The 16055-nt window shown below is 39.1% G+C and overlaps 1 protein-coding gene across 1 annotated transcript in view; it reads left to right on the forward strand.

Moving 5' to 3' along the window:
* The first annotated feature begins 488 nt into the window (after positions 1-488).
* The window catches only part of WDR75 (WD repeat domain 75), a 31771-nt gene continuing 16204 nt past the window's right edge, over positions 489-16055 (forward strand). The window contains exons 1-8 of the mRNA XM_055345289.1: positions 489-575; positions 3720-3849; positions 6915-6980; positions 8086-8176; positions 11362-11486; positions 12971-13041; positions 14010-14129; positions 14626-14714. Coding sequence (XP_055201264.1) covers positions 490-575; positions 3720-3849; positions 6915-6980; positions 8086-8176; positions 11362-11486; positions 12971-13041; positions 14010-14129; positions 14626-14714 — 778 coding nt within the window. The 5' untranslated portion in view covers position 489. The remainder of the gene's footprint in view (positions 576-3719; positions 3850-6914; positions 6981-8085; positions 8177-11361; positions 11487-12970; positions 13042-14009; positions 14130-14625; positions 14715-16055) is intronic.

A 16055-nucleotide genomic window follows, 5' to 3' on the forward strand; every position in this document is an offset into this window, starting at 1 on the left:
TTCCAGTCTTTCCTTCACGGTACATGGTGACCTCAATGCTCAAGGTCCCAGTTCTGGAGTCATGTCCCACATCATCCTGCACACATTTCATCTATCAGGCGGACCCCCACGGGAGGTCACGGGAGGTCACGGGACACGCGGGGGGGCGACGGGAGGTCACAGGAGACGCGGGGAGGGGGGTCTCCCTTGCGGCGGAGGGAGGCGACCAGCAGACTGTGGGCCGGAGAGAGGCTCACCCGCGGTGGTTAGAGCTCGGGAGCGCCTGGCGTGAACTCGGGTCTCTAAGTCACCGCTTAGCCCGCACCTCTCTCACGCCGCCCACACGGAGACTACCGCCCCGCGGAGCTCCCGCCACAGATACTGCGGCCTAGAGGAGCCGCCCCGACCCCGACTCCGCCCCCCGACCCCCCGACTCCGCCCCCAGCCCGGCCCCGCCCCCGGCGGAAGTTCCGGGCGGGCCGCCCCCGCGGCTTCTGCGCCTGCGCGAAGATGGCGGAGGAGGGGACCATCCGCGTGGTCCGCTGTGGCGGCAGCGAGCTCAACCTCCGGAGAGCCGAGTTCTCCGCGGATTCCAAGTACGGGACCGCCGCCTCGGCCGCCGGGTGGAGGCGGGAGGGGGCAGAGGTCAGGCGCGTCGGGCTTGCGGACCCGCGGTCCCGGGCTCGGGGGGCGCGCGGGCGCCCGGGCCTGAGGCTGTGGCGGAGTGGAAGCTCCGCGCTGTGACCCCGACACTGGGCGCGCCTCTGCCCGGGACCGCTCGCCCGCGGGTCCGTGCAGGCCCGGGGGACCCCGCGCTCCCGAGTCGGCGCGGCGGGGGGGGGGGGGTGTGCGCACGGCCCCGCGGCACCTGGGGGGGGTGGGCGCGGGGTCCCGGTAGGATCGGGAGGGGTGGGCGCGGGGTCCCCGCGGCATCTGCGGAGGAGTCGGTACCAGGGTCCCCGCGGCACCTGGGGAGGGGTGGGCGCAGGGTCCCGGCAGGACCTCGGGAGGGGTGGGCGCAGGGTCCCGGTAGGACCTCGGGAGGGGTGGGCACAGGGTCCCCGCGGCACCTGGGGAGGAGATGCTCCCGGGTCCCCGCAGCACCTCGGGAGGGGGGGCGCGGGGTCCTGGTAGGACCTCGGGAGGGGTGGGCGCAGGGTCCCGGCAGGACCTCGGGAGGGGTGGGCGCAGGGTCCCGGCAGGACCTCGGGAGGGATGGGCGCAGGGTCCCCGCGGCACCTCGGGGAAGGTATTTTGGCAACCTTTGGCAGCTTTGCGTGATGAATCGGGGTGTTCGTTTCTGTGCGGGATAACAACATATATAAACCCTGGTGCCTTTTCTCAGGAGTTCGGTGTGATTGGAAACTAAGATGCTCGCTAGGTTTAAAACCCGGTTCTTCCGTCGTGTGATCTTTGCAAGTTCTTAATCTTCTCTTCAGTTGCTTTTTCCGTAAAACAGGAATATTTTGTAATCCATCTCCTAGGGTTGTTGAGATTGCTTAAATGCTGTAAGGCCTAGAAAGCAAGTAAACAGCCTGGCAGTTAATGACTTAGTGTTCGTCAGTTGTCATCTTCCTTTAGTCTTGCTCACCTCTAGTCTTTAGTCTTGCTCACCTTTAGTCTTGCTCAGAACCCTGTAATAATCTTTTGTTGCCGTCCTTAAATACTGCGCTTTTGTTTGGCTTGCAAGGCCTTCCATGATCTAGCTTGAGTCTGCTCATCCAGTGTGTTTCCTGACATAACCCACTGTACACACTTGGCTTGTTAGATAGGTACATTTCCAATTTCTTGTTAGTTGTATCCCAGCTTTTGCTTATGTTGCTATTTTTCCTTCCCAGCTCTTAAATTATGCATCCTTCAGAGCCTCATTTAAGTCCTGATTCCTGCTTGAAAGCATCCCTAACTTCTTGCTTCTCCAGTTCATCAACAAAGATGATTTGAGTCCTATGTGACAAGCATTGTGGTAGGTGCTTACATGCATTTCTGTCTACAAGGTTAGGTATTATTATCCCAATTGTATGGAAGTATTTACTGAGTGTATACTGTGTGTATTAAGGGTGCATTTGCATGTGTTGTTTCATTTCATCCTCATAGTCACCCTGTGAGAAATCTTAGAGTGGAGAACAGTGACATTTTAGAGAAGTTAATTCTCCCAACATTATTCAGCCCATTTGTGGTAAAGCTGGCGTTTGAACCTATTTGTGTTTGACTAGTTAAAAATGCGTCGTTCCCTACCATACGATACTTTTGTTACTGGATTTATAATAAGTACAGGCACCCTTCCTCCCGTGAAAGAGCTCACAGTCTGGTAGGGGAAGTCTTCCAAGGATGTCATGTGGTAAGTGCTGTGATAGAGCTAAGCCTGCCATCTTGTAGAAGCATTCAGAGTGGTGCTGATGTGGAGTGAGAAAATGTGAGGCTTCACCTGAGCTGAATCTGTCTTAAGGAATTAATTATAAAGTGTTCTGGGTGGACCACAAAATATACCAAAGCCTGGAGAGAGCATTTTCCTTTGGGAGCTTGCATTCAAATTTAAAGCCATTCTCTGCCAGGGAGCAAAGAGAGAGAGGACATTCCTTTCCTCTGGGGAAGCCTATCAGTTTGGAGTTTTCTTGGCACATGGTACCCTCTCCCCCACCACCATCTCAGGGGACCTGTTAGTATTAATGGAGTGTGTCTGTGGGGAGTGCAAGGATATTGGAGTTGTGAACCACTTTACTAGAGCACGCTTTTCAAGTGAAAAAGTGGTTCCAAGTACACCAGGTCAAATCACCAAAGGCCTTAGGAGTTTAGATCACATCCTAGAGACAGTAGGAAAACACTGACAAATTGTAATTTAATTTTACCTTTAAGGAAGTAATATGGTCAAATTTGCAAAATTAATCTGGTTTGAGAGGGAAAGGTGAATTGAAGGGCCACACCTGGAAACTGTAGGAAGCCCTTAAGAGTGGTCTAGCCTGGAGATGTTAAAACTCTGAATTAAGGTACTCATGGGAATGAAGAGGCTCCGGCTAGAGCGGTGATCATATACCTCAGATGTTTTGTTGCTTGAACTTCCTTAACCTATTAGTTAAACAACCATTTTATGACTGTCTCCTGGCTACAGCACTTACGAAATGCATCCTGATTTCAGAGAGGTGAAAAAGCAAGTGTCTTGGAACTGATAAAATAGGATAATAGTGACCCTGGTCAGCATCAGAAGATTTATTCTTATTTTGTAATAATTTTTTTGTTGGCTCATTTTATCCATTCAGTTTACCAAATCTTTGAGGACCTGATGGATTCTGTTCAACAATGTCCTGATGGATTGGACATTGGGAATCAAAGATAAATTAAGGCCTTTGCCCTATCAGAGCTTATGGGCAGATAAGGAAGGTAGATATTTATGTAAACAAGTAATTTCAACACAACATAAAAAGTACTAGGATCAAGTCATGTACAGGGTGCTTTGGGAACACAGAGAGGTCTAGCCTAGGAATTCTGGGTCTGTACCTTCTATAGCGAGGTGGTGTCCCTGGTGAACCGTGGAGAGTGGGGGATATGGAAAGATGCTGTCAGAGTAATGGTGTATATATATAGTAAGTGAATACATAGCACACGATTTTTAATATATAATTTTTGAAACTGATGTTTTGAAAGAAAACTCTATTGCAAGAAAAAAATAACTTTGATGATATTCTGTAGATAGCTTAATCTCTTTTTACAGTCCATGAAAAAAAATTTTTTTTTCTTATTTCCAGGTATATTTTCTATGTCTCTGGAGACTTTGTTAAAGTTCATAGCACGGCTACAGAAGAATGTGTACATGTATTGCAAGGGCACAGAAATCTGGTGACTGGAATCCAACTCAACCCCAACAATCATCTACAGGTGTCAAACGATTTATAATTGAATATTTTAATATTGGCTTTGTTGTTGCCGGAAGATTGTAAATTGATTTGGGCCGGGAAACTTTCCAGGTTAGACTTAAAAAAATACAGGTATCCCTTCCTTTTCAGAAGTTTGCATTATGCCACTTGGTTTTTACAATGAAAGGAAAAAGCAAAAATAGCATTCAATATTTGTTTTGCAACAAGGTGTTATAGAGGCAGCACGCACCCCTTCCAGCTAGAGTGATGCTACCAGTCTCCTTCCCCAGGAACCGCACTCAGCATCTTAGCACCAAGCCACCATAGTTTAAACTGTGTCTGTGAGCATCTGTACTTTATCTCGGTGTGTGTTTCATGTATTCCATTAGCAAGATGAGTCCTGAGGTACCAGAAAAGCCTAAGAGAGGTTATTTTCAGGATCTGGGAACACTCAAGATTTTTCCATACAAATTAATGGTAATTGCTTCTTTGTTCTACACTATTTCCACTACAAAGGGTTTTATTTATTTATTTATTTATTTATTTATTTATTTATTTATTTATTTATTTATTTATTTATTTATTTATTTATGATAGTCACAGAGAGAGAGAGAGAGAGAGAGAGGCAGAGACATAGTCAGAGGGAGAAGCGGGCTCCATGCACTGGGAGCCCGATGTGGGATTCGATCCTGGGTCTCCAGGATCGCGCCCTGGGCCAAAGGCAGGCGCCAAACTGCTGCGCCACCCAGGGATCCCTACAAAGGGTTTTATAGTAATACTTCCGTTTAGCAGGGGAAACCTGTATATTGATTTTCTGATTCAGGGTATTTTTACCCATTTTTAGTTACTAAAATAGGGTCACAGCCTAGAACTACATTGTCCCGCGTGCTGTGTTCTGTGAACCGTTTTTTCCCAAGGATGCTAATTAGATGTTGCATGAAAGAAGACATTCTTGGCTATATGAGTTCCTGAAATTCAGGGCTAGATACAGATGAATTCTTGGGTTGTAAATCTTTTCACATCCTTTTTATAAGCCTTGAATATCTGAAAAGACTGTATATGGTTTTTGTTTCTCAAGCTTATATGCCCTTGAGCCCTTTGCTTTCTGGAACATGTGTTTGAAAACGTTGACTAAAAGAGATTGATGTAAAAAAAAAGAGAGAGAGAGAGAGATTGATGTTGCAGACTTGTTGCTTTACAGATGAGGCTCTTTAATGCCACTGAGATGTTAGGCCATCTTCAGGCCAGTGCCGGTCAAGAAGGGCTTCTTAACTCAATGAATGGACCAGTTAATTTCAGGACAGACTTTGGAGTCCAGTTTAATCCAGACCTCTCGGTCACCCCACAAAGGAGCTCTTGCTTCTCAGAATTCAAAATAATGAAATGTCACTTTAATTCTGTTCTTACACTTCAGCAGTCGCTAAAGAGATCTCAGAAACAGTTTACTCTTGCTCTTGTTTTTGATCAGGTTCTGTTTTTCTGGATTAGTTACAGCCAATTTAGAAGTTATTGCTTGATGCAAGAATAGATTTGCATTGCCATTTACTGTTACTCATAGGAGCAGTAAATGGCAAAGTAAACAGTAAAGGAAGGAGGGCATAAAGTGATAGGGATCTTTTCTTTCCAAATTAAATGAGCTGCTGTGAAAATCAAAGTTAAGTAGCTTTTCTGCAGGGTGCAAGCACATATTTTTTTCCTTGCTGTCCTCTGAGGATTTGACAAAATAGCTTATTGTTATCTGTAGCATTTGAGTGTTTTTAAAGCAGAAATATCCTTTTGTTAAAATTGGAATTTGTGAAGTCTGTATTACTAAATTTTGTAGCAAAACAAACCAAAAAACATACATTGCATAAAAGATCTATTTCATGTGACTTGAAAGTTAATAAAATTAGGGAACAATTTTATTGACCGGTTTGGTGAGGTGATAGGGAATACAGATTCTCTGGACTTTGGAGTCCTGGGATTTGTGTTTTGACAGTCCAGGTTTGCCTCATTATATTTACTGATTCATGTTCATGATTTTTCCTTTATACGTAGTAATTGTGATGTATATTTTCTACTTACTATGATTCTTTTACTTGAATCAATAATAATCATCATTTTCTGTTCTCTGATTCCATGTCCTCATTGGCAGAAATCTTAAAATTACCGCTTTCAGAAAACGTAATTCTTTACTAATGTTATAACCAAAGTATTTCTCCCAGGAACAGCAACTAGTAATCCGCTGTGACCTTAGTAAAATCAAGTCCCCTGGGACAAAAATAAAAAATAAAATAAAAAAAAATAAAAATGCATGTTACTAAGGCCTCCTGGTGCTACCAAAGTGTGAGGCACAAACCAGTACCACAAATGGTTGGTTACCAATTTGCAACTAGAAGACTGTAGCAATTGACCCAAAACTTTAGAGGACTTCGACATTGCTATAGCATCCAAGTATGTAACTTCTATATTGTGTTTTACAAAAATATTGTTCATTAATGTGTTGGACATTTTTTTTTAAATAGGACATTCTCAGATCAATTGAGAAGCACTCCTTTAATACCCATCTAAGATGAAAGGAGTTCTGCTAATAATAGAGGATGGGCTCTGGGAGAAATATTACCAACCTCTTAAGTGCTTTTTATAGCTCAATAACTTACCATCTCCCTCTTGAACATAGAAGGTGGACTTTTGTCCTCCCTCATTTTTAAAAAAAAATTTTTTTTTTAATTTTTTTTATTTATGATAGTCACAGAGAGAGGGAGAGAGGCAGAGACACAGGCAGAGGGAGAAGCAGGCTCCATGCACCGGGAGCCCGATGTGGGATTCGATCCCAGGTCTCCAAGATCGTGCCCTGGGCCAAAGGCAGGCGCCAATCCGCTGCGCCACCCAGGGATCCCTGTCCTCCCTCATTTTAATTAAAACTTGAAGTTTCTTCAAAGAGCTGTGATTAGATTTTCTATTTTGCAAAAGCAATGAGTAGATGACTCTACCTCTTTAAGGCTAATAATTTAATGAACAGAAAATATCATCTCTATCAGTTATTCATTGGCTATCTTAATGGAGTTTTATTTTGTAATAACTTTTGTACTGTCTTTACCCTTTTAGTTGTATTCTTGTTCCTTTGATGGCACCATTAAACTGTGGGACTATATAGATGGCATTTTAATAAAGGTATGTGGATTGATCTTCCATTTGAAAAGGGATGGCAACATAATTTAATGACAGACAAACTGTTTTCTTCTATAAGGCCTAATCTTTAGATAGTCTTTCTAAATAAGTTATGAAAGTCACACACCATGAAAGAAAAGAAATTGTTTGAAATTTTAAACTTACAACAAAAAGATAAGCAATAAAATTGGAAGAAAATATTTACAAGAGTTAGTATCCCTAATATACAGAAAATTCCCAAAAACAATAAGAAAAAACTAATAACCCAGTAGGAAGAAATTGGCATAAGGTAGGAATATGTAATTCCCAGAAAAAAATAACATAAAAAGGTGTTTAACCTCATTAATAAAGAAGTAACAGAGCATTTTTCCCTATCAGTTTGGCCAAATTGCAGACTGCAAAAGCAATCTAGTGAGAGGTAAAGTGTAGAGAAACAGATACTTTTGTATCAGAATACAAAAGAAAATGGAAAAATAACTTTTGCTCCAGCGATCTCACTTTTTGGAATCTCTTGTAGAAATAATGTGTGTGTCAATACACACATTGTATTGTCAGTATTGTAATATCTACAGCATTGTTTATGGTAGAAAAATATTGAGTATAACCTTGATGATCGTTAACATTTCATATTCAATAGATACTGTATAACCATTGAAAAGAAACAAGTGGATCTATATTATTAATTTGAAATTTTATTCAACGAATACATATTGAGTGCCTTTTGTATACCAGGTATTCTTCTGATGGTGGGACATAGCAGTAAGCAAAATGGATAAGATTTCCCTTATGGAACTTATGTTGTTGTTTTGTTTTTTTTTTAATTTAATCTTCCTGCATCTCTTGTTTATTTTTATTTTTATTTTTTTTTAAGATTTTATTTATTCATTTATGATAGAGAGGGAGAGACAGGCAGAGACAGGCAGAGGGAGAAGCAGGCTCCATGCCGGGAGCCCGATGAGGGACTTGATCCCGGGACTCCAGGATCGCGCCCTGGGCCAAAGGCAGGCGCTAAACCGCTGAGCCACCCAGGGATCCCCCTTATGTTGGAGTTTTGAGATAGATATAAACAATATGGTACTTCTAATCTTTATCTTACTCTGTCTTTCAGACTTTCATAGTAGGGCATAAACTTCATGCCCTCTTTACTCTAGCCTGTGCTGAGGACTCTGTCTTCGTTATAATAAACAAAGAAAAACCAGGTATAGTATAATTAACTTACTTTGTTTTATATAGCATTAGGTTACTCTTTCCATAGTTTCTCAGAATTTAACATTTTGGTTTAATCTGAAGTTAAGTTTTTGGAGCTGGCATTTAATTTGTTTCTATTATTATTGCATTCATTTTGGGGAAGCTTCCCACTAGTTCTGAAATACACAATGGGGGAATGATTAATATATAGTTGTAATAATAGATTGCATAGCTCAGACTTCAAAGCTGTTTTGTAGGGGGCTAGCGTTTTTCTTTCTACTGACCTTAATCTGTCATTCTTAAGCATCACTGTCATTTTATCCATTACTGAACACGCTTTTTGTTGATCCTGAATCTGCCAGAAATGGTATAGTAAACAGTTTGATATTAAGACCTAGTTGTGTGATTAAATTATTAATTGCATTTTCATTATCATTGGAACATTATTTCATTGGAATTACCATGTTTCAGAGCATTTTATGAATTCCTGGAATATCTTCAGTGATTATAAACAGCTGTCCTTTAGCAGAGAATTTGATACATCAGAACATTGACATGAGCGATAAAACCAAAGAACTTTTCTAATACCAGAATTCAAGAAGACCACTGCATCCTCTGGTGTTCTCTATAAAATATAGTTGTATTCAGAATTCAAAGATGAAAGGAGATTTAAGATGGTCTTAAAGCAGTCTTCTGACTGGCTCATGGCTCATTAGCTAAATGAATCCTTTCCATGGTATATTTTTGTTATTTTGGGCTTGGTTTGGGGAAGGTGTTTTTGTTTTGTTTTTGGCTTATTTTGTGCTGTGTGTGTTTGGTTTTAGCTGTAACAAATTTATTGATTGTTTTATATTGTGGACTTTCAGTTATCTGAGAATAGTCAAAATGGTGAAAGCTAAATCTGCCTTTTAGCTGAAAATTGGTGAAGTCTGTTTATGAGTAATATTTTATCTATCAAAAATGTTACATGAAAGAATAAAAACAAGTAGTTTAGTTTTCTTATGTAGCCCAGAAACCACGTCTAAAGGATGGTTTTAAAAGTGTTCTAGAAATGGCAACATTTCTTAAAAAAAATTAAGTCTCCTTCCTGGTTGACTATTTTAGATAACACTTTTCAGTATTTAAATTCTGTTTTATATATGAGTGTGGATTCCTAATGTCTCTCCACATACTTAATAAAATTCAGATTCCTAATCTCCCTGACTGACAGTTGATTCACTAGTTTTGAGATTTAGTCTAGGAATCTACATTTTAATATTTCCCCTGATGATTCTGCTCATCACCCACGTTGGTAACCAGTCTGTATACTAACACCATGATTCCTTAGTTGCAAAGGTAGTTGCTAATAGTTGTAGCAAAACTTTTTTATCCATATCAGTGAGATCAGTGATTCTCAAAAATTGCTGCACTTTAGAATTATCCCAAGGAACTTATTAAAATGTTGATTCCCTAAGCTGGGGCCTGTTTACTCAAATGTTCCCTAGTTGAGTCAAGGATAGAAAACTACTGCCAAGTAAGACCTTGGCATTCACCTTTTGGACTTAACCAAATGCTGTAATCTAATCAAAATTCTGTTCATGATGGGATTGGTTTTACTCTTTCCTATTTGGCACATCATGAGCACTCAGCATGTGAAAATCTAGTTGGCTGTTACATAAAAATGTGAATCAGGCTTGAACTGGCATTTCTTAGAACTAAAATATATATCCTTCATTTGTTTCATCTTTGTTCCACAATCCAAAACCAGTGTCTGATACAGAATTGTACAAATCATATTGAAGTATGTTTTGCTGGTTTAAAAACAAATTGTTATTTACATATCATCTTTAGTGCTATCATTTTCTTTTACTAGAAGTAATTTATCTATTTAATATCTAATTGAAAACATTCCATGTGCCGAATACTATTCTGACTGCAGAGAACAAAACGGACAATCCCAACAATAAGCAGGCTAGATCAGTCATAAGATGTAATAAGTTGAAAGACGCTTTGGAGAATAATACAGCAGGGAAGGGGAATAGGCAACACTGGAGAACTACATATTTAAATAAGTGGTCAGGGAACGTTTTGAGGATAAGCTGTGCGATGGTATCGGAGAATCATAATCGGCATTTCTAGCATGTTTAAGGAATAGCAGGGAGGCTGGATTTGAGTGATCCAAGGGATAATAAATAATATAACATATAGCCTTATACGCCATTGAAAGGACTTTGGTTTTTACTCCAAGTAGATAAAAAGCCATTGAAGAGTTTTGAGCAGAAGAGTGAAATGATCTTAATTGTACTAGAATTGCTGGCTCATTGAGAATACACTAAAGGGGAACGAGGATAGAAGTACAGAGTACAGTTAAGAGGTCACTGATTAGGTGGTGAGAAATGATTGAGGTCTAGGTATCTTTGGAAGATACAGCCGACAGGGTTTGCCGATGGTTTGACGTGGGATATGAAAGAGAAGTACACGATAATGCAAGGATTTAGTCTAAGCAACTGGGTGAATGGTGGTATCATCTCCTGCAGTGGGGGAAGACCAAGGTTAAAAAGGAAAATCAGGAGTTCAGGGTTTGGACATGTGAAGTTTCAGATGACTGAGAAAGCTAGAAGAATCCAGAGTTGAAAGCAAATAATAATCAGGCTGGGAAATGAGAAAGTGATAAATCAATGTGTTACAGAAGCTTATATTCAGACATTATAATATCTGGGAAAATAAGAAAGTAGCATAGTAAAATACAGCCATTTTCTCTTGAGAGATTTTTTAAATAGATGATAAAGAGAACAGCACGTCAGTATTATAGATGAGGACATTGATCTTGTGACTGTGTGGCAAGCACATAGCATTTCTCATATGGGTTTATTGCCTTTGGCTTCTCAGTTCACCACTACACCACATTCCACCTCCATTGTAAAGGTTAGCGTAATACTTTGGAATACAGAGAATACACCAGTAAGATAAATTGTTTTCTCTTGCTCTATAGAGCATGTATATGTAGGAGTTAGTTGTGAAATTAGACTTCCACTTAAAACTTGTATATTCAGATGAATGGTCCAACTTGAAGGCGCATTTTGTTCAAGATGGCCTAGAATTATTCTCCTGCTATCAAATGCATTTTGGAGTACTAATTAACAGTTTCATATGAATAAGTGCACATGTTCATTTTTCTCTAGAGAACGTTTATATTAATATAGCTTCCTTTGGCTAGATGTATTTCAGCTGGTTTCAGTGAAACTGTCAAAATCATCAAGTCAGGAAATAGAAGCTAAGGAGATCTCCTTTGTTTTGGATTATATAAACCAGTCACCCAAGTGCATTGCCTTTGGAAATGAGGTAAAATTTGTTTTGGTTTTCTCTTTTGTAAAATCCCTTTGCAGCAATGTTTCCTCTGAGCATTTTCTGTTATAGTCATTGAATACTGCTTTATAATATTTTTGTTAGCTAAGAAGTTTGTTCCATTACATTAGCATGTGTTTATGGTATAGATTTTTTAGGATCCTTAATTTTGTATACACCTATTGTTCTTGTAAACCCTCTAATTCTTCAAAAAAAACCCCATTATTTTGGTATTTGTACTCTTTCTTAGCCTGCCCTATATAAAAGCCACTCAAATTCTTTCATTTTTAGACTGTGTCTTTAGAAAATATGACCTCTCTGTCCATAATCAGTGTGCCCATTATAGAAAATTTGGAAGTTAAAGTGAAAAAATTAAATCTTACCAGTGATATTTGAGGGATCTTTCTAGACTTTTTCCTAAACGTGTATAGAATAACTTTTCCCAAACTGAATTAGGATCTGGAGGCTTTTTACCTTACCTTTGTTTTCACTTAACATTGTAGCATGAGTGTATATACTTAAATGTTCATCAGAAATACTATGATGTTGCTACCATGACTTAGCCTTTCCCTATTACTAATTACTTGGTTATTTTAAAAATCAAGCATCACCAGAAGTCCCTAGAGGACATTGTGGTGGCATGTTTGTATAGTCTAAGTTTACAGCATTATTTTGGTTTTGTTCTAAAAAGGGTTAATTTCTTAGAACACTTTTAACGTTAAAAACTGACAGTATTGACCATGGCAAGATACAGATCAAAGGTAAACATCTGTCCTTACCATGAGCCAGTAGTTCCCACTCCTACGTAAAGAAATGAGAACATGACCATAAAATGTCCTGCTAGTATTCATAGTAGCTCCAGAATGGAAGTAACCTAAATGTTCATCAACAAGAGAATAAACAATTTGTGATACGTACTCCTCTATTGGCATGTTGCTTCATAATAGTAGAAACTAATGATACCGATAAGAGCATGAACGAATCTCAAAAAGGTGATGATGAGCTAGAGTTCAGATACAAAGCTGTACATTGCATTGTTGTGTTTGTATGATGTTCTAGAACAGAGAAGTCAACTGTACTGATAGAACTCCGTTTGTGCTGGCTGGGGCAGGGACATTGGGAATGACTAGGAAAAGGAATAAGGAAACATTTCTGATGTGAAGTAAATGTTCTCCATCTTGTGATTACATGGACATACATGTCAAGCATTGCATTATTTTGTATATAAATTATGCCTTAGTGGGAAAAATTGGAATCGTTATACTTAAAGCTAGAGGGTGTAGTTTTCAGATATAGGACCTAAATTTGTGTTTGAATTTTCTGTAATTATTTTAAAAGGATTATCTTTTCCATAGCTATCTATATCATTTTATATTAATATACTCAGTCTGCAAAAAAGATGTTACTATGTTAATTTTTTGTGATGAGAGCATTTCTTAAAGACTTCAATTTTTGTGAATGTCCTCTCTCTGAAATATTAGGGAGAATATGTTGCTGCAGTACGGGACTTTTACTTGTCTGTCTATTTTTTCAAAAGGAAAACAACATCAAGGTAAGAAATCCTTTCTGATAGTTTTATTTACTCAAGTTTGTTGTAATTTATTTCATGTTCGAACCTGTGACCCAGAGCTGTTCCTACTTTCATGTTGGAAGATTTTGTGAAACCACTACATACAGAGGTAGAGTTTTTAACCCACAATGGATAGGGTTGAAGGAATCCTAACACATAGAAACCTAGGGAGCTTTGTCGAGCCAAAACCCCTTGTCCACTTAGGTTCTGGTGTGTGTGTGTGATGTCAGAATTGGATGTAGTTTGAAAAGGTTAGCCCAGGTGACCTTTATTGCCATTTTCTTTTGGCTGTAGGAATGAACGTAGGCTTTGGGATAACTGGGTTTAAAATGAGTCAGATTTAGTCTCTTTGAACCTCACTGTACCTCACATTAACATCTATTTAAAATGGGGATAATATCTACCTATTAGAGTTGTAAGGATGAATAAAATAACATATTTGAGGAGATTAGTGCTGAGCATGAGCAGTGACTCTTTGAATGACACTGTCCCCTTTTCCCTTTATCCTGTCAAGATTAACATGTTTTTCTTTGCAGTATAATAAAGATCCTATTATCTTCGGACACATTAGCCAGTTGTCTCAGATATAATTTACTAGGCTTGTTCATACCTAATGTGAAAACTTGGCTTCAGTTGACAAGAGATTTGGACAAACTTGGCTCAGGCAAAAGCTGCTGGAAGGACTGCCTTGGCTTTACCTCGATGTCAGTGGCCTCTGTAGACAAGTAACCATGATAGAATGTTAGTCACATGGAGTTTATATTGCATATTAGTAAGTGTTTGCCAAAAAAAAATTGATTCTTAGTCATGATTTTTTTAAAATTATGCATTTATATTTGGTGAATTTTGAGAGCTCTCCAGTTTGGTTCATAAGGGTGCAAACTCCCTTTTACTTAACTACATCACCACTTACCAAGAGACTTTAATAAGGGACAGTTTTTTTCTTCTAGGTTTACATTATCATCATCAAGAAATAAGAAACATGCCAAGAACAATTTTACATGTGTAGCATGTCATCCAAAGGAAGATTGCATAGCAACTGGTCACAAGGATGGCAAAATTCGTCTTTGGTCAGTTAACTTATGAAGAGCATGGTGATCTTTGCATATTATTTTATATCAGTGCTGCAGAACAGCTATTTTTGAATTCAGGAAAAAGGATAGTACTGGTAATACAGATGAGGTTTTGCTGACACCCCCCATTTCTTGTACTACTGTGCTCTTCGTTGCATAGACTTAGTATTTTCAAACTTCTAACCTTGGGCTGGTAGGAGGAGTTAAAAAAAATTTAATTTTGCCTATAACTTTTATTGAGAAGACCTTCTTTATCAGGCTTTAAGTGAAAAGACTAACAGTAGTGTATATCTAGTAGGATACCATGAATGGTCTATTGTTTGTAGAAGTCACTGATTAGAAATAGAAAATGTACTTTTTACACATTAAGACTTGCAAGCTTGATATAATTTATTATTTTGGCATATGTTATATCCATTATATTTGGCATGCCATTACTTTTATTAACTTAATGCCTTTGGTCAAATGAACAATTTTTGTTTTTCTTCAATAGGAGGAATTTTGATGATGATAAGAAATACACATACACATGTTTACATTGGCACCATGATATGGTCATGGATTTGGCTTTTTCAGTGACAGGTAAGTGAAGTTTAATAATTGAAATGAACTTTTGAAATCTATTCAGTATTCACTGCATTGAAAGGTTTAGGATTGCATGGACCAAAGGAATTGTAAATGCTTATAAATCACCCCTGTGGTTCGGGCTTTCTTCAGCACAGTACCACATATCATAGATTTCAGAGCCCTTCAGAGTATCAAAATGCACACGTGTGATAAAGTCCTTGTTGTTAACATAAAGAACCTTTTGAAATTACCCTAGTTTTTTTAAAAAAATATGTGGCTAAGTGCTTGTCCATTAGAGTTGCTATAGTTTATCAGGTATAAATGATTATGCTATGCTTTACATCCACTACTTCATTTAATTCTGGCAGCTATGAAATACACATCATTTTGCAGATAAAGTGATTTGTGGTTGACAACTAATTTGCTTGAGGTCCCACAGCAAGTAAGTGGGATTTGGACCTAGGTCTAAATCAAAAATTTATGTCTTAATTAGGTTGCCTCCTTTGCATTCACATTTTTAAATTAATTCAGAACTTGTATTTCATTTAAGGTACATGAGAGTGTGGCTATTGTAATTAAGCTGACAAAGTACAATATCCATTCATGATAAAACCCCTCAAAACAGGTTTAGAGAGAACATACTTCAACATATAATAAAGGCTATATGTGAAAAAAAAAAAGCACAGCTAATATGCTTGATGCAGAACAACTTAGAACTTTTCCTCTGCAGTTAGAAGAAGACAGGGATGTCTCGTCTTGCCACTGTCATTTAAGATAGTACTGGTAGTCCTAGACATAGCAATCGTTGAGAGTGATGATGAACTTTTTCACTGTTTGCAGAGGACATGATACTATAAAACCTGAAAGACCACCAAAACCTGCTAGAACTGATAAATAAATCCAGGAAAGTCACAGGATACAAAATCATAGTACAGAAAACTGTTGCATTTCTTTTTTTTTTTTTTTTTAATTTTATTTATTTATTTATTTATTTATTTATTTATTTATTTATTTATTTATTTATTTTAATTCATGATAGAGAGAGAGAGAAGCAGAGACATAGGCAGAGGGAGAAGCAGGCTCCATGCACCGGGAGCCCGACGTGGGATTCGATCCCGGGTCTCCAGGATCGCGCCCTGGGCCAAAGGCAGGCGCCAAACCGCTGCGCCACCCAGGGATCCCAACTGTTGCATTTCTATACATCAATAATATTGGGGAAAGGGAAATTAAGGAGTCAGTCGCGATTTATAATTGCACCAAAACTAATAAGATACCTAGGAATAAACATATAAAGGTCTGTCCTATGAAAACTATAAAACACTGATGAAAAAAATTGAAGATGACACAAAGAAATGG

This window comes from Nyctereutes procyonoides, unplaced genomic scaffold, assembly GCF_905146905.1.
Source record: "Nyctereutes procyonoides isolate TBG_1078 unplaced genomic scaffold, NYPRO_anot_genome, whole genome shotgun sequence".
Classification (NCBI taxonomy): Eukaryota; Metazoa; Chordata; class Mammalia; order Carnivora; family Canidae; genus Nyctereutes; species Nyctereutes procyonoides.